The 14,154-nt window shown below is 56.0% G+C and overlaps 4 protein-coding genes across 4 annotated transcripts in view; 3 read left to right on the forward strand and 1 right to left on the reverse strand.

The window, feature by feature from the left end:
- Positions 1-539: 539 nt before the first annotated feature.
- On the forward strand, positions 540-5,093 carry VOLCADRAFT_91339 (uncharacterized protein; the record flags this gene model as incomplete). The annotated part of the gene is made up of 7 exons (XM_002950743.1): positions 540-860; positions 1,456-1,585; positions 2,049-2,113; positions 2,898-3,095; positions 3,657-3,693; positions 4,097-4,163; positions 4,808-5,093. 7 exons carry the CDS (start codon positions 540-542, stop codon positions 5,091-5,093), a joined length of 1,104 nt encoding a protein of 367 aa, XP_002950789.1.
- Positions 5,094-5,732: 639 nt separating this feature from the next.
- Positions 5,733-8,246, reverse strand: VOLCADRAFT_91340 (uncharacterized protein; the record flags this gene model as incomplete). Its single annotated transcript, XM_002950847.1, has 3 exons — positions 5,733-7,266; positions 7,855-7,938; positions 8,023-8,246. 3 exons carry the CDS (start codon positions 8,244-8,246, stop codon positions 5,733-5,735), a joined length of 1,842 nt encoding a protein of 613 aa, XP_002950893.1.
- Positions 8,247-8,511: 265 nt separating this feature from the next.
- VOLCADRAFT_91341 (uncharacterized protein) lies at positions 8,512-10,007 on the forward strand (the record flags this gene model as incomplete). The annotated part of the gene is made up of 4 exons (XM_002950744.1): positions 8,512-8,604; positions 8,677-8,773; positions 9,400-9,518; positions 9,906-10,007. The coding sequence occupies 4 exons, from the start codon at positions 8,512-8,514 to the stop codon at positions 10,005-10,007; spliced, it is 411 nt and encodes a 136-aa protein (XP_002950790.1).
- Positions 10,008-12,095: 2,088 nt separating this feature from the next.
- VOLCADRAFT_91342 (uncharacterized protein) overlaps positions 12,096-14,154 on the forward strand; it is a gene marked incomplete at both ends in the record, with an annotated part of 3,424 nt that continues 1,365 nt past the window's right edge. The window contains 3 exons of the mRNA XM_002950745.1: positions 12,096-12,168; positions 13,047-13,141; positions 13,555-14,006. Coding sequence (XP_002950791.1) covers positions 12,096-12,168; positions 13,047-13,141; positions 13,555-14,006 — 620 coding nt within the window. The remainder of the gene's footprint in view (positions 12,169-13,046; positions 13,142-13,554; positions 14,007-14,154) is intronic.

Below are 14,154 nucleotides of genomic sequence, written 5' to 3' on the forward strand. Positions count from 1 at the left end.
CGGTACATCCAAGAACTATTCATAATCTTCCCAGTACCAAACGGTATTTATTAATACCACCTTCATTGTTGGTTAATTCTCCTTGTAACTGCTTCGCCAACTGCCGAGCTTTGTTACAATTTTGGTATCGAGACCAACCGGTCAAACGACCTCGGCGTTACATTCTTCCCTATAGAGGCTGTACGGCATCATTGGCCTTCTTCCCAATAGAGACCACAAAGAAAGAACTCCTCCTACCACTACTATTACAAATTTTCTGCCGATCATTGGCGAGCGCAATAATGAGCGGTAGCAATGAAAGTAACCAAGCCGCCCGCGGAGCGCACCGGTGTTATTGCACTTCCATTTAAACATTTATTGCACTGGTCGATTTGTGCCGATCCACAAAGATTTAAAGCTTTGCAGGTCTTCGACTCCCGTACTGTATTCGCAATCGGCGGTTAGAACAGTTAACGAACGGTTGGTTTAGGTGGTCCGTGTCCTGAAGCCTTGAATCACGGCGATATTACCTTAACATTATTACATCACATGTCACAGAAATGTGGAGCCTAAGGCATTCCCAGCGAGCGCCTCTCCGCGATAGCTGCGGGATAGGTTCTCGGCAAATTAAACTCCAGAGATGGAAAGGTTTGCCGCTGGCTTGTCCTTTCAAGGGTATCCTTAACTCAAGTTCCGTAGATGATTTGCCGTTTAAGGGCTTTCCACCCGGGAAGCCATACAAATTACTCCTTGGTTTGCAACACCCTGAAGATCCCTGGCTTGATGTCGACGAAGACGACAACCTTCTAGTCGATCAGTTGAAGCAACGTGCTGCTCACATACGCGATCGGCGGGACGCCGTAATTCAACTTTCGGGCGAGGTAATTGACGCCAAGCCCTAGTGACTAATGTCCCCAGGCCCTATTGTGTCTCTAGCATCGAAACCTGAAAGCTCTAAATACATGGTTCTCGGTTATTATGGTCGTCTTGTCTCCAAAGGCTGGTGCGTGAACTCTCTCTAGACTAACCGACAAGGAGCCCACCATGAATACTGAATACCTGCCTCTGCCTCTGTGATGCAAGTCCCTGTCCTGTATGAATAAGTCGTGCAGCTTTTCCCGCAATCATATGAGCCAGGGCACCTGTCCTCCAGATAGCCGCACATGTGCACACGACTTTTACGACCAACAGCCCCACAGCTGTCACACCCCCGTCCAAGCCCAAACTCATACACACAGATACATACAGATACTGCTTACGGCTAACAGCAAACTCTCATCATGTCACCAATTACTGATCCCGCTGCTGGTGGCTAGCCGAATTGCATGGCAGCATGCAAATCTCCCATTTGTTTTTCTCCTCCCCCCCCTTCTCCCTCTCCCTCTCTCCCTCTCTCTCTCCCTCTCTCTCTCTCCCTCTCTCTCTCTCCCTCTTTCTCCCTCTCTCTCTCTCTCTCTCTCTCTCGCTCCACGTCAGCCCCGCGCACGCGAGGCCAGCTGGGAGCTGCTGCACCAGCTGATGGACGAGCTGCCCGCCCGCTACCCGAGCCGCTTCGCCCTGGAGGGCCCCGTCATAAGGAACCTTCTGACAGGTAACAGCGGTACAGGTGCGGTGCATTCTCACCTGGTCCATGTGGTATTGAGGGGGCTTATGACTTCAACCTCAGCGAGTAGCGCCCCCCTCCCTCCAGCCGCCTAAGTGGTGGAGTGTAAGCTGTTTGTTTGCTGCGTCCTACCTTGTCCTTATCATTAATTAATTATGGATAGAGGGACGGCATCGTTCACCTCACGTTGTTGGATGTGAAGGAGGGAGTGTGGATGAGGGGGCCGTCAGGGACTCGGGAATACGGGAATAATGGAATACCTGCGAATAAACAAATAAACAAATAAATAAATAAATAAATAATAAGTACATAGGTAATTTATGGAATTCCCGGGTATTGTGGAATACCCGGAAACGGATTCCCAACCCAACCCAACCCAACCCGCCCCAAGTTGAAGTCCGAGCCCGGCCTCCTCTGAGCGATCCAGCTCTGTTCCCGCCGCCACCCCCCCCCAACCCCTGGACAGGCGAGTCCTTCGACACGGCCGCCCCTGGAGTGGAGCCCCTGGAAGTAATAGGCAGAATCACACAGGTATGTACGATACAGCATTTGTACGGTATATGTACAACGCATCTGTAACTACCGTAGCGGAACTAAAGATTTTACAAAATAAAGATTTTACCGCAAAATTATGGATTTTAATATATTTTACGGAACGAAGTATTTTACCGCATGCTGGCGGATTTTGCCAAGATTTTACGGTACTGTGGATGATTTCCTGGGATTTTACCGGCCCGCAAAGCTACCCAACCATGCAACACCACTGCCCGCCTCCCTCTCACGCATAAGGGGCAATGAGAATCATCACGACACGTCTCAAACTAAGAATCTCCGAATTGTAAACCCCCATCTGGAAGCCAAGCCACCGTGACACGGCCTCCAAACATCCACCATTCTGTAGCAGCCGCAGAATTCTTATGATTGATGAAGGACGCGAGAGCATTGCCGTATATGGTATGGTATGGCCGGCAGCTTGTCAATGAAGCGGTGTTTGGTGAGCTTGCGCTTGCCCATGCTGCTGCCAGAAATAGGTTGATATAGTGATATGTTACAATATTCTGTGTAAAATAATATAAGAGGTAGTGCCAAAAGCCTGTTGTGCGTGAAGGGCCATATGTATTTTACGGCATCGCTCCGAATTCCCTCCCGGGAACTAAAGATTTTACAGAAAGACTCTGAATTTTGCCAAAACATTTTACCGCATGCAAATAATTATTTATTTTGTAAAATCTTTAGTTCCGCTACGGTAATTCTCCCCCTTTTCCCTCTCTTTCCTTCCCTTCTGCATGCGGGTCCCATTTCCCAATCCCCCTAGGAGGACTACTGCCTTCTGGCACCTCCTGATTCTGATCCTGGTGGCGGTGGTGGTGGTGGCGGTGATGGCGGTGCACCGGGATCCTCCTCCTACCGGCTGGTGGGGGGAGTGGTGTGTTTCCCCGCGCACTGGAGCGTGCTGGAGAAGCTAGGGATGGAGCTGCCGGATATACATGACCCGGTGCCCCGATGGAGGCGGGTGCGGGGGGGGCTTGGGTGTGTGTGTGTGTGAAAGGGGGGAAAGGGAGTAGGGGCTGCGTGTGTGTATGTATGTGTACGGCATACCCACGCATGCACTCTCTACAATACACCCCTCCAATCCAATCTCGTTAGCACGGTATCGATTGGCAATCCTGGTGCGCGGATCATCGTGCTACGTCCACCGTGGTCGACCACGTGATCTCCTATCCCCACCTGCGCCGGTGTACGATGTACGGTGTACGGCGTATACTGATATCTTTATCGTCCCGTCACGCAGGTCCGATGCTGCCCGCCTGGTGGACCGCTTCATGTCCCGACTGACTTGCGAGCAGCCCTTCATGCGCTGGAACTGGACCCTGTCCGCCACCACTGAGTTGCACTTGTCCAGGTGGGGGTGGGGGGGGTGGGGGGAGGGGTGGGGGGCGTGGGGTGTGGGGCGTGGGGCGTGGGTTTGGGGGGCCCCCAGGAGGGGGTATGAGGGTTGTTGACCAGCAGTTGACTTAGGGTTCCGCACTTGCTCCGACATACCTCCCACCTCCCCCCACCCCCCTCAACCCAGATGCACCCAATTGTTTTTTGGACGCCTACGTCAGCCGGTGCGTGTTGGCCTCCGTACCAACGCTTTATTTTTCATCCCATGCCCCTCTCTTCCCCCCCCCTCCCCCCACACACGGGCCTCCCCCCCCTCCCCGGCGGCAAACTTTCTTCCAGCTTGACGTCAGCAGGTTTTTTACTACTTTTCCGCCGCCTCTACACCTACCTTTACGGCCTTATTACTGCTTTTCTCCCGCGCTTATTTTAGCCTTGGCGGCTAGGTAGGTAGTTTTTCCGACATCATCTTCACTACATCATCCCGAGGTCGCCGCCTTCAAGAACGCTCTACTGGTCAGTTCTACGTCTGGTACACTCTTGCCCTGGCAGCAGCTTCACTCGTTCACGTGGTTCGTCTTTCCCCCGCCCCCCTCTCCCTCCTCTCCAGGTTCTACTCGCCCCCCCCAGTGGACCAAGTCCCCCCCCCTGGAGCTGCCAAGGACAATGCTGACACCGCAGACGTTCTGCAGCTCAGGTTGGAGAGGCAGTACTTCCACAGGTAGTGGCGGAGTAGGGGGCTGGGCTTGGTGGGTGAGTAGGTAGTTAGGTTAGTGGATCGGTTTGTTGTTAGTTAGGTTAGTTGATCGGTTTGTTGTTAGTTAGGTTAGTTGCTAGGTTGGTTGGAGCCCTGGCAAGAGGGAGGCGGGGATTTGTGCGGTCAAAAGAGGTGTGTTTTGGTTGGTGTTTGTTTTTTTGTTGTTGGTGGTTTTGGTTTGAAAGCTGCGAAGAGGGCATGGGGCGGGGTGATGGTGGCAGGAGGTGGGGAAGACGAACCACGTGAACGAGTGAAGCTGATGCCCAGGAGGACGAAGCCGGACGTGCGCAACAAGTAACTAACCCGTCGTGACTTGGGAAGAAGCAGTCTTCGCGGTGATGTTAGTAGTCATGAAGATGTAGCGTAAAACTATCTACCTAGCTGCCGAGACTAAAACAAAGTGCGTAAAGGAAACAGAAAAAACATCCGTAGTATTCTAAAAGTAAGGGGGTGTAGGGAACCCCAAATACACACACATACACACACGTACACACACATACACACACGCACATATACACACACGCGTGCGCACATGTACACGCCTCCGTAGTTGCCCACAGTCCCCCTGGCCCCCGCCCCCGCAGACTTTCCCGTACGGGCTATGTGGTATTCACCATCCGTACGTACATGCAGCCGCTGAGGCAGGCCGTACAGGGCCGACCCCGAGTGGCGGCGGCGCTGGCGGGCGCGCTACGCGACCTACCGTACGAGCACCTGCAGTACAAGTCCAATTTACAAAAGCGCATGCCGGCGCTCTTGGAGCTATTGGATAGCGTCGCGATGGGGACGGACACGGCGGGTACGACAACGGCGACGACCGCTACACCGGCAGCGACGACGGCGGCGGTAGCTGCGGGGTCTGCCATGTAAGCCGGCCGACGTGGCAGCCTTCACGCGGGTATATCGGCAGGGGCAGCGACGGCGGTGGCGGCGGCGGCGGGGGGGTATTGCTGTCACCGGTTTGTGTTGTGTGACGTGCGGGAGGGGGCATCACCATGTCTCTGGTGGGTGGTGTACATACAGACAGACCCCGCTGTGCTGTGCTGTGCCATTGCTCCATTGAAGAGCCAATTATAGATAGGTAGAGTAACACAGTCACGGAGTAACACACTCACAGCCAACGACCTTTGGATGTGGGCTTAGGATGTGCCGAGTAGTAGTGGTCTCCGGGTCGAAGCGGGAGGTCGCAGCCAAGTTTGCGGGGTTCCGTTTCTGCGCTCGAGAAGACTGCCCTTCAAGGGGAGGGGCGCCCGGGAGATGTAAAGACTCACCCAGGGCGGGCCAAGCCGCACTTGCAAATGGTGCATAAGGCTGCCTGTGCCGCAGCGCGTGCTGAGGTTGGTTGTGAGACGGCCTTCGTAACTAACTTTCATCATTGATTACATGAGGAAGAAGGGACAGAAAGCGACGACGTGGGAGGTAGCGCACGAACACACACACGCACACCCCGGGTCACTGGTTGGGAGCAGTCTGACTGCTACTGCCGCCATCTTCGCACGGCACAATTGGTTATCGTGCAACCTGCGTGAATCCCGCGGTCGCCACCGGGCTAGGATGTAGCGACAAACCCATCCGTACCGCCTCCCCAACCATCCTCGTCAGACGACCCAACTGCCGTTCCACGTTTGTACGGACGTACGGCGCTTCTGCTTGTGCCGCCACCAGCACTACCGCCGCCATCGCCATCGCTACCGCCACGCGGCCTAGGGACGATACGCTTCCTGAGCACCAGAGACTATTGCCGCCGGTGCTCCTGCTATTGCTGCTGTTTTTGACCCTCAAATGCGCTGCGACCGCAGCGGCCTTGCAAACAATCCACGACTGTGCCCTTGTTAGCTGCACGCCCGTGCCGATGATCAGCCGCCGTATAATCTCTTGCATGGCCGCCGCCAAAGTTCGGAGAAAAGATAACGCCCTTGCTGCCGTAGCGGAAGCAGTGGCACCAGAACTAGGTCCTGCACGTATCCCCATGAGCAGCTGACTTGCCAGGGATGGACGGCACCCCTGCACAACCTCCGTGCCATCTCTGGCGCTGCGGCCTAGCCGGCCGCTATTCCCGTCTACACCGCCCTTCACTGTTGTATCTGAGGAACATTTGCGGGTAGTGCCGCTGCTGCTGTTGGTCATGGCTAGGCCAGTCGCACCAGCGGCGGATGCCGAGTCCGTGCTGGCTTCACTACTTCCCCTGCCGCCGCCACCGGCGGTGGTGGCGGCGGCGGCGGCAGCTGTCCCTTCATCAGGCAGACCTTCCGGGGGCGTCAGTCCAGATATCGCAATGAGCCGCTTCAGCTCGTCCCGCAGCTGCTGCAACGTGTCCTCGCAGCCCCCCAGCAGCTCTACAGCATTCACTTCTTCTGCCGACCCGGCTTCCGCCGTTCCTGTCCCCGCTGCCGCCGCCGCTTCCGTCGCAGCCACAGCAGCGGCTTTGGAACGCCCCTGCAGCGGGTGCGTGCACCCGCTTGGCTCCTTGCCTACAGAAAACTGCCGCTGCCACTGCTGCTGGTGGTGGTGGTGGTGCTGTGACGGCTGCTCTGCTGGTAGACAGGTATTATGAGCCCCGGTCTGAGCCCGGGGCTGCTGCAGCCATTGCAGCGCCTCCAGCGGCCGGCCCAGCCCCAGGCACAGCACGTCCTGTGTGTACAGTCGCGCCAGGGCCGCCCGGTCCTGCAAGCTCGCCGCCGCCGCACCCACATCTGCATCTCCCCCGGCAGACTCTGCAGCCGCGTCCCGAGTTCCAGATCCATCGACTGGGGGAGAAGCCGAAGGGGGAGCTGCAGCTGCGTCGTCCGCACCGCCATGGGAATGTGTTGGCGTCGGCGGCGGCAGTGGTGCCTCCATCGCGGTTGTGGCGCTGGTGCTGTTGACCGTCTGGTATCCTCCTCGCCGAGGGTCTTGATCCGGATTCGGATCCTGGTCTCGGTGCTGGCGCTCTACACCGGAACTGATGCATTTGTGGCGCATGAGGGTCATAAGGGTGGCCATGTACTGCTCCACTCGAAGACGCGCCGCGGCGGCTTGGCCGGACTCCAGAAGTAGCAGGGCCCTGAGTCGGGGTTGGGAGGATGGGGCCGATTAAGTTGGCAAGCAGGGGGACGGAGGAGAGGGCAGGCAGACGGAAACCGTTTACATTGAGCGGCCGCGTGACTACTGTAGGACACTTGCACTGCAGGGGGGTGTGGTAGGCCAGGATGAGGTGGAGGTGATGTGGTAGGCGTAGATGAGACAGGCGATGGAAAACCAAGGGATGGATGGAGGTGCATCCACCCATCCAAAGATTGCAAGGAAATGGTTCAAAGCATTAACATGCAACAGAATAACTTGAGGGGGCGAGATCCGCCAGAGAAAGTAAGTCTCAGCGGTTAAAGTGATGTACACAATTGGAGTAGGCCTGGCTGCTACTAACTGCTTGCTCCATGTGGCCAGCCGCATCGGCTTCACCTGGGAGGATGGAAAGAGTCCCACATCAGCCCCCCTTGGTCGTCTCATCCCAACTTCGTCACGACCAAACTTCGTCTCAACCCAACTTCTGGCCACGGAAGCGCTGTTGATGTACACATCACCGAATACCGACTGTAATTAGCAGCAGCAGCAGCGGCATCGAACCTCAAGTATCCGATAATTCAAACCTCACCGCCCTACGTACCAGGCCATAAAGGTTGGAACAGCAAGCCTGCTAGGGCCTAGACTATCCACGAGAGCGTCGACATCGTCCTGCCTGCATCCATTAAGGAGCGAAAGCATCCGGGTGAGCTGGTATCCATCTAAACATCCCAGCAGCGCGCAAGAGGAGCCCGGTTACCTGCCGATGAAGAAGTGAGCCTGAAACGCTGTCACCAGAACTCGTTGAAGGAGGGAATCGGAAGCTTTTCCACCCCCGGAAAACCGCGGAACTAGCGTTAAAGAAGCCTGTGCTGCCTCCTCATACCGTGACAACAGAAGCATATCTTCCAAAAGCAGAAGTTGCTGAACGGGGTCATGGTAGGGGACTTCTGAACCCTCCGGGACTCCTGGCTGTCGTAGCATTTCCAAGCAGCGCGGTATCTACACGGAAAAATTTCACCGCTGAGTTCCAGAAGGTTAAAAAGGAAGTAAGCTTTACGCGTAGGGACTCACAACTGAAACCACAACTGAAGAGCAACATGTTGTCGTATACGCCGTACTTAGAGTGCGGCTTTTTGCGACGCACACAGCTTAGTGTTTCCTATAATTTCTCAAGCTCAGCAGCTGATATCCAGAGCCCTTTGCAAATCCAAGCCCCGTCTAAAAAGCGATACAACTTGTTGCGACGATGTCACGCTCTTTCCCAGGCGAGCAAATAGAGGCGGCCTATAATGCACGTCGACTACAGAACTGGGAGGTGCCAGCAGAAGATAAATCTAAGGTGTGTGGATGCCTCACTAGACTATGATTGGCACATGGCCGCGCAGGTAACCCTATTTTATCTTCACTACAGGCCGTGCAAACGACAACAGGCACACGATTTGGCACCCTTATCCCACGCACTGGCAAGACAGAATTCATCGCCGATGATAGCGGGCACCTTAAGCCGGGTGCGTCTCTGAGTCAACCCGGTAATGCCTTCAGAGCATCGTGGCGCCAGCCTCGCCCTTGTCGCTCCCCTTCCACGATGGCACTAGTGCTTTCCATCCCCTCCGGTGTACCCTGCTGCTCCTTCCGATGCCTTGCGCCTCAATCCCATCATATGAGAATAATCCTCAGTCCAACCTATACCCATTCTTAAGAAGCCGGGACGGGGACGGGGTTGGGCTCGTGTCAAATCAACCAACCCCTTTTAGGGACTCCTTTGAACAGCAGTCCCCTTTCCTTCCATCAGCACAATCCCAGGAGCATATTTTTTTACGCATTGCATCTGGGTTGCGTTTTCCCCCTCCTCTGCACCTTAGCCCCCCTCCACATACACACATACACACACACTCACTCTTGCCAGCCATTTCCTTCTGGACAGCAGTACCAGCGCCTCTACCCACCATAAGCAACATCGCAGTGGTCTGCACCAGGCCCAACACAAGGCCTAGCAGCAGCGGACTCCTCCTCCTCCTCGCGAATCCTGATCCGCTCACGAAGCTCACCAGCCCATATCCTTTGGCACTCGCTGCCTCTTCACACGCTCCTTACCAGGCCCCCTTGGCGGCCCCCCATTTGCTGCCTCGTGCAGGTGTGCCCAAGATCAATAATGCCTTCAACAACTCGGGAACCGCCCCCGTCTACATGAACTCATCGCCCAGGTGGCCCAAGGAGAACCCCACGTGGCCCAAGACAGAGAAGGCGACGATGGTGGGTCCAAGGCCGGGTGGCACCATGCTGCGTGGCCGCTAGGGGTGTGCCATAGAGTGCGTATGAGTGACTTAGTGTGCTGCCGTGCTCGGTTGCGATTTGGGTCGTGGTTTGCCATCATCGTATGATTGTGATTTGCGTCGTGTTCATCTGGGTGAAACTGTTTTCGTACTTTGCTGTCGTATTGCTGTCGGATGTTGCTGATGCCCAAACCACAATGCAAGGCTTTTGTCGTATTGTGCTGTTGTGTGTCGTATTGTGTTGATACTGATGCTGGCGTGGTGATGTTTTTGCTCCTGCTTCTGCTTCTGCTGCCGACCCTGATCCTGCTGCTGCTCCTGCTGCTGCCGACCCTGCTGCTGGCGATGATGGTGGTATTTCTCTCAGGGTTACAAAGGCATTTCTACGGACTACCTGCCTACCTCCACCGTGACGCTTAAGGCCGTCGAGGTGAAGGGGACCAAGGAGCGCAACTTCAACTTTACCTGATCTCTTCGCGTGCAACCTTGCCGTGCGGCGATTCCACGTCAGCCGCCTTGCTGTACAGTCGTACCGTTAACGTAACCTAGTACTGCCTTGCTGTACAGTCGACGTAACCTAGTACTGCGTTTGTTAACGCTGGGAAAGCATTGCAAACTGACAGAGAATTGGCAAAAAAAGGGCATTTCGGAGGTGTCCTGGAGGAAGGGATTAATGTTGGGGAGAGGGGGCCGCGCCAGCGTGTGGGGTAACTGGGACAGCACACGGCGGTTAGGGGCTTGTTGCTATGGCGGTGGGGGAGGGGGAGGGGGAGGGGGACAGCTTTGGAAAGCGGTTCCCGCCTGCAGCAGAATCAGGTGGGATTGGGCTCGGGCTGCAAAGTCGATGTAAATGGTGAGTACAGTATGTCTCTTAAATTTCATCACGAGAGATTTGGAATAGAAAGAAAGGGAAGCGGCTTTGCCCCCTGTCCAGTATCCACCAGAGGGATACCCCTTCCTTCCCGGACGGGAGCGCCGCTATGGCAGCAGGTGGTGGTGGTACTGGTGGTGGTGGGAGCGGCAGATGAGTGGTGTCCTGGTTCAGATGCTCACCAAAGCGCACCTCCGCCGCCACCGGCGTCAAGGCGAGGAGAGCCTATAAAGGTTCTCTCGTGCGGGATCATGGGGCCCGGGGCTTGTGTAGCTGTGTGGATTGTTGCTGTGTTTGCATAACGGTTTTCCTGGCGTGGCATATGACCTTTTGATGCGCATTGGATGTGATTTGCCATGCATGCATGCATGCATGCGTGTGTGCATGTGTGCATGCATGCGTGTGTGTGTGCACCATGGTGTTTTGGAAAGGTGCAGCAGGTGGAGAGGCCGTAAGAGGGCAACAGCCGGGAAGCGGCATAAACATTTACTTTCTTGCGCCCTTTACGTATGTTTGCATGTATGTGTGTATGTATGTATGCATGCATGCATGTATGTATGAACGTATCTACGTATGCATGCATATGTATGTGAGCACACGTGTACAGGAGCCATACAGGCGTTCTTGCCGGAGTCGTCACTCATCAGAGTGGGTGGGTGGGTGGGTGGGTGGGGCCGAGGTCCTTCCCTCAGGTCCAGAGGTCACATGGGCTGGTGGGTGGCGGCCCCGTGGCGGCCAGGGCGGTCAGGGCCGCAGTCATGGCTTACCCCAACTACCTTACCCACCGCCACCCAGGCAGCCCCGCGGCACTGCGGTGTGCCGCCAGTGGAGTCCCGGTCTGAGAGGGTGTGGTGACATCCTGGGCCGAATTTTTACGTTTTGGGTCAGGATGCGGGGGGCCAGCAGCAGCGATGGCGGTCACGTTGTTGACAAGATGCGGTGGTAATGCCACCGACAGCAGCCATTGTGTGCGTTATAGCATGAACGTGCAGTGATGGGCAGTGATGGGCGCAGATTAGTCCAGGACGGCGACGAGACGACGATGACGACCAAAAGGGGGGGGGATACTAACGCTGTCCACTATCCGAATGGCCATCGATTGCCCCGCCGTGTGGATGGTTGTCGTGTTATGGTTATGTTCTCTCTTGTGTGTGTGTGTGTGTGTGTGTGTGTGTGTGTGTGTGTGTGTGTGTGTGTGTGTGTGTTACATGGTTGGGGGTGTGTGACCCCATACCTGTAAAACTACCCATACGAGCCGAAGCCCCAAGGGCAACACTACAACGCCTAATAAAAGCCACGGAGAAAAGGAAGTTCCTTTTCTCTTGTGTGAAAGTGTCAGAAATGTTGCGGTCGGTGCTCTGAAAGGAAGTCGTCGTCTACCGCGCGAGAAAAGACAAGTAGACCATAGCATGAGAGCACGAACCAAGTCCACTGTCTGGTTGGGAAAGGTGGGATTGCTACCACACAGCAATCCGCGGCTTGTTGTGCGGGACAATCGCTTCCTCGGCGCACGGCCTGGCACAACGCGAATTGCATTTTCAATTGTCACTGGGAAATGCGCCCTCCCTCCCTCTATGCTTACATACATACCATACATACATACATATATATACAAATACACGCACGGTACAGGCGCACTTAGCCACACAAGTCACATACCTTCAAACGCGCGCACACAAAACACATATGTACACACGAATGATAAAGCGCACAAGTGACTTGGTATATATACGAGGAATTATCGTCGTTGTCGTACATGGTGCGTACGAATGCGTGCACACTCGGGCCCTCGCGCCGGATCAGGGTTATATTGAAAACAATTTGTGTATTGCCGTACAAGCGTTTTTCTTAGGTAATCTACCGCCACCCTTCACTTGACCGCAGGCACGCACATATGGCTGCCCTTCTTCCAGGATCCCCAACCCAAAAACAAACCTCCCAGTCTCCGGGCCCAGATCTTTCCCACACCCCGCTACCCTGCTACCCTGCCAAAACCCCCAACATTTCACCACCCCGCTGAAACCCCAACCCCAACCCCAACCCCATATCCCCCCCAGCACGCGACGATCTCAGGTTCTCCGTCCGCGCTCGCGCCTCCGCCCCCCCCTCTTCCCTTCTGTTGCGGTATTGGTATTGGGGATGGTCTTTGGTTCCCTGCCCTCGCCGCCCACCCAAGCGACTCCTCTTGGGGCCCCAACTCCTCAGACAGGCACACCTGCTCGCGGAGCCCTGTGCTTAAAAGAGCCCACTAGCTCCAAATCCAATTGATTTTTCCGGTGCAGTTGCCAAGGCCGATGGTTTGGGAGCAGAAGAGATTCGGGAGGACGTCCAAGAGTAGAGGACTGCAACCACGTCAGCCTCTCAGCCAAAGAGCCTCCGCCGCCGCTTACGTTGCTGGTTGAGAATGATAATGATGACGGTGATGATAATTAATGATAATGATGCGGTGCTGGTGGGTGTCAAACTCATATGTAATGCACCGCCGCTTCGACAGTGAAGCAATCGAATAACATAATGTCCGCAGTGCGCGCGGGATGAATAAACGGGTCCTTCGTAAATTTCGAATTTTGGAGAACAACAACGAATACTCACAACCTAAGGGGACCCCTGGGAAGTCGACGGCCTCATCGCCCTCAGGTGCACACCGGCAAGAGTTCCATCATCCACCACCAGGTTTCGGAACGAACACAAACCAAAACCCGTACATCCCGTACGGCATGCTCACCATGCCAGTGAGGTGTACGGCATACTCCTCCTCGTTGACAAGAAGCTCTCCGACCATTACCACCATCACCCCCACCCCACCCGCACCACCCCAACCCGTCAACCCCCAACCTCTAAATCCAATCGGACCAGCTCCGACAGGAAGCACAACACCCCTACCAGGGGGTATAAGGCCCCAGCGCGCTCCCCCCCTTCCCGGCCCCAGCCTCCGAAGTAGCGCCGTGTACACACGCGCATGCATTTCCTTCCTTACCTTCCTTACCTTCCACCCCTCCCCCCGTTATTCCCACGATCATCCTGGGGTCCCCCCGGGGGTCATCTCCCTCATGCACACCGCAGTTGGCTATCCGCGCGCAACCGAGTCGGCCTACCCAGCATGAGCATTTAGCTTCCCTTCTAACGGCCAACCGCCAACCTACAGCTGTCAACTGCCAACGGACTCCCGGGGCTGGTCGCAGATCAGCCCATATCCTCCAGAGACATTACTGCTCGGGGGCCACGGCTGCTGCGGTGTGGGGCTGCCAAGGTGCTGTCGTACGACTCCGTGTTGCGGCGTTGTTCGTACAATCCTTCACCCTGCGGGGGCTCCGAAACCCAGACCTCAGGGTTCGATGTTGTTGTACAGCCGCTTTCCGACGGCTCGAGACTCGATTCCGTAAACCGTCCGTCGGAGGCGCGGCGCAACGATCGAACCTGCGTGAAGAAGCCCAGTCCCGTACTTGGTGGCGACCTACTTGCCGTACCGTCCATGGCCGCCGCGTCAGCGGCGCTATCGGGAGCAGCGGCGGCGGCGGCGGCGTCTCCCGACAACAACGACTGCCGCTCCACCGTTGCCGCTGTTGCCGGCACCATCGCGCGTCTTGGAGACGGCGGGTACGGCATCACTTGCACTTGCGGCGACTTGGGCAAGTGGAGGTCTTCCTCGGGTATCGTACGGCCGCCCGCATGCAGTGGTGCTACAGCTGGGGCGCCAAGGAGCCGGGTACTTGCCGCCCGACCCGTCTTGGGGTTCCGAATACGG

The sequence above is a fragment of the Volvox carteri genome (assembly GCF_000143455.1).
Source record: "Volvox carteri f. nagariensis unplaced genomic scaffold VOLCAscaffold_20, whole genome shotgun sequence".
NCBI lineage: Eukaryota > Viridiplantae > Chlorophyta > Chlorophyceae > Chlamydomonadales > Volvocaceae > Volvox > Volvox carteri.